The 3100-nt window shown below is 49.0% G+C and overlaps 1 protein-coding gene across 1 annotated transcript; it reads left to right on the top strand.

The window, feature by feature from the left end:
* LOC109846045 lies at nt 2204-2695 on the top strand. The gene has a single exon (XM_020415268.1). It carries the CDS (start codon nt 2204-2206, stop codon nt 2693-2695), a length of 492 nt encoding a protein of 163 aa, XP_020270857.1.

Genomic DNA, 3100 nt, shown 5'->3' on the forward strand with positions numbered 1-3100 from the left:
ATACGAGAACTCTAAACAGTTCTTTATCTTTTCCCACTCAAGTTCACTAGCTAATTTGATCGTCGAAGGAACCACAGGGGACCTAAGCCTCGTCCTCCTATGAGTTTCTACTTGTGTAGATTTTTCAGCAACCCTACTCCAGAACCAGACATAAAGACGGGAAAGAAAGCGACCCCTCATTAATGCTCATTAACCCTATCCAATCACGGATACAACTGACTGTGTGATCACTTAATGTCAACAGTTTGGCGCTCACCACAGGGCATATTTCTTTTTATAGAAAACATGTCAGGTTCTAAGCATGGGTCGTGTCCATTTCTCCCTATAGGACCACATCATTGCTACGTTACTCGAGCACAATTGTAGGAAACAGCTTATAAGCTTTCTCAGTCTCTCTAAGAACAATTCGCTACCCTTACTAGCGAACTTCTCAGTCGGCTTTCACAGCCACAACGAGCTACCTCACCTCTCAATTCGCTACCCTTACTAGCGAACTTCTCAGTCGGCTTTCACAGCCACAACGAGCTACCTCACCTCTCCCCCCACCTTCTGGAGACCAGCGATCGGAAACTCATACTCCTTTTGGAGCACAATGAGTAGTCCCATTTCGAACTCCTCATGCTGCTGCCAAGCAGCTACGGGATCGCGTCGAACACATGTCCCCACCACCATGTCGATCAGCTTGCACTGACGAGCCTCACCAACATCACCACTATCATCAGGAGATCACTGGTGAGAGTCCAGGTCCAAGTCACTTTGGGGACCGCACCAGGAGAGTGGTCTCTAAGACTTTACTCTATCATCATGCCTCTCCCGCCCCCTCTATTACCATAGGGGCCTCTATATACGACCAAGTGTATAGAGCCGTCGTAGATGCTATCGGGGGAACACCCTTCTCTTAAATGACCTTATCAATGCCCCATGTGACAAGTTCAAGATGTCTTACATGGAGAAGTACAAAGGCGAGGGAGACACCTCCGAGCATGTTCAAAACTATTATAACGTGATGAGCATGCTTCAAGCTTCAAAAGCGGTCATCTATCGATGCTTCCCCATCACTCTTTCAGGGAGTGCCAAGCTCTGGTGGAATGCTCTTGAGAAGAAGTCCATCAACAGTTTCCAACAACTTAGCCAAAAGTTCATGCACCACTTCCTGGCTGACATCAAGCATAAGTTGTCCCCTTATTTGTTGATTCAGATGAGGCAGGGGCCCAGAGAGAGCCTTCGAGCCTACTTTAAGAGCTTCTAGGTGAAGAGGCTGGAGGTCAATGACCCAGGGAGTGCAATTGCTATGTCTGCACTCATGGCTGGCCTGCAGAGCAATGAGTTAGCCGACTCGCTTGCCAAGAAGCCAATCACCAACTATGAGCAGTTGAAGGCCAAGGCTCATTGGTATATGGACATAGAGGATGCCCGAGCCTACAAGGCGATAGCTAGGGCCACAGAGACCTCCGCAACCACAGCTTTAGCAACACCAGTAATCCCAGCTACCCCGGCGACTTCAGTAGCAGCACCGGTGGTGGCACCAACACCAGAGTCAGCCAAAGACACTCTAAGAGTTGACTCTCGTTCCAATCGGTCCAACATGAGGGACCGACCGAGGCACCAGTCCCCAAGGCTAGCCCCCACAGTCCATAACACCTTTCCCGCATCAACTCTCATCATGGTTTAGAAGGAGTGATATCTCAAGGAGCCTACTCCTAAGATGACATCGAATCCCATGAACCGCAATATGAGGCAATTTTGTTGTTACCACAAGGACCACGATCATCTCACCAACGACTATCGTATCCTTAAAAGGGATATCGAGGACCTGATTGAGAGGGGGTACTTGAAGAACCTTGGGACTCTCGACAAGATTGTAGGGAAAAACTGACCCCCAGTCAGGGGTAGCAATAGATAGGAGATCCCGCTCACGGTTTTTTTTTGCCTCGTCCCCGACCATGCCAAGACAGCCGACCCCCGGAGCCCAGCTATAAAGGGGTCATAAACATGATCAGTGGAGGTTCCACTACTAGAGGGTCGTCCAACAATGCTCGGAAGAGATATGCTAAGAGGGCGTTGTCGGAACCAAGGCGACAAGAGGATGAAGGCAGAGGAGCCCATATTTTTTGGGGATGCCGACCTGCAAGGCGTTAAGACGCCTCATGATGTTCTTATTGTCATAACCTCAACAATTGATGGCTATCAGGTGAAATGAATCATGGCCGACACAGAGAGTTTGGTGGACATCCTATATGTCGACACCTTCAACCAGATGGGCATTAACAAATCTCACCTACTCCCCTGTAGAGGATCCCTCATCGGATTCACCAACCACTCTCTTTTGCCAGAAGGGATGATTACTCTCCCCTCAACAATTAGAGAGCACCCTAGGCAAACCACCATCCAAGTCCAGTTCCTGGTGATAGATCTCAAGTCGGCCCATATTATCATCCTAAGTAGAACCGTCCTCCATCTCTTGCGGGCTATTCCATCAACTTACCACCAGATGGTCAAGTTTTCGACCCCTAATGGAGTCGGAGTCGCCAAGAGCAATCAGCAAGAGGCCAGGTCCTACTACCTGCTCTCGACTAAGGGTAAGGGTGCGCAAGACTCCATGCCCATTGAGCTAGCCTGCCTCCAGTTGGAGAAAACAATGGAGCAGCAGAGGACTATACCAATGGAAGAGCTTAAGGAGATACACATTGACTGAGAGGGATGGAAGACGGCCAAGATTGGGTCCAGTCTAGTCGAACCCTTGCGAGGATTCATGATTGAGTTCTTGCAGGTAAACACTGATGTGTTCGCCTGGGGACCCGAAGATATGCCCTAGCTTGGTTCATCCTGGACTCCAAGACTGACACTCTCTTGTGAAGAACTTACAGATGGATGAATCAGTTCTCCTTGGAGAAAACAATTAATGGAGCAGCAGAGGACTATATCAATGGAAGAGCTTTAGGAGATACCCATTGACTGAGAGGGACGAAAGACGGTCAAGTTAGAGAAAGCAATGGAGCAGCAGAGGACTATACCAATGGAAGAGCTTCAGGAGATACCCATTGACTGAGAGGGACAGAAGACGGTCAAGATTAGGTCCAGTCTAGTTGAGCCCTTGCGA

Source organism: Asparagus officinalis, chromosome 6 (assembly GCF_001876935.1).
Source record: "Asparagus officinalis chromosome 6, Aspof.V1, whole genome shotgun sequence".
Lineage (NCBI taxonomy): Eukaryota > Viridiplantae > Streptophyta > Magnoliopsida > Asparagales > Asparagaceae > Asparagus > Asparagus officinalis.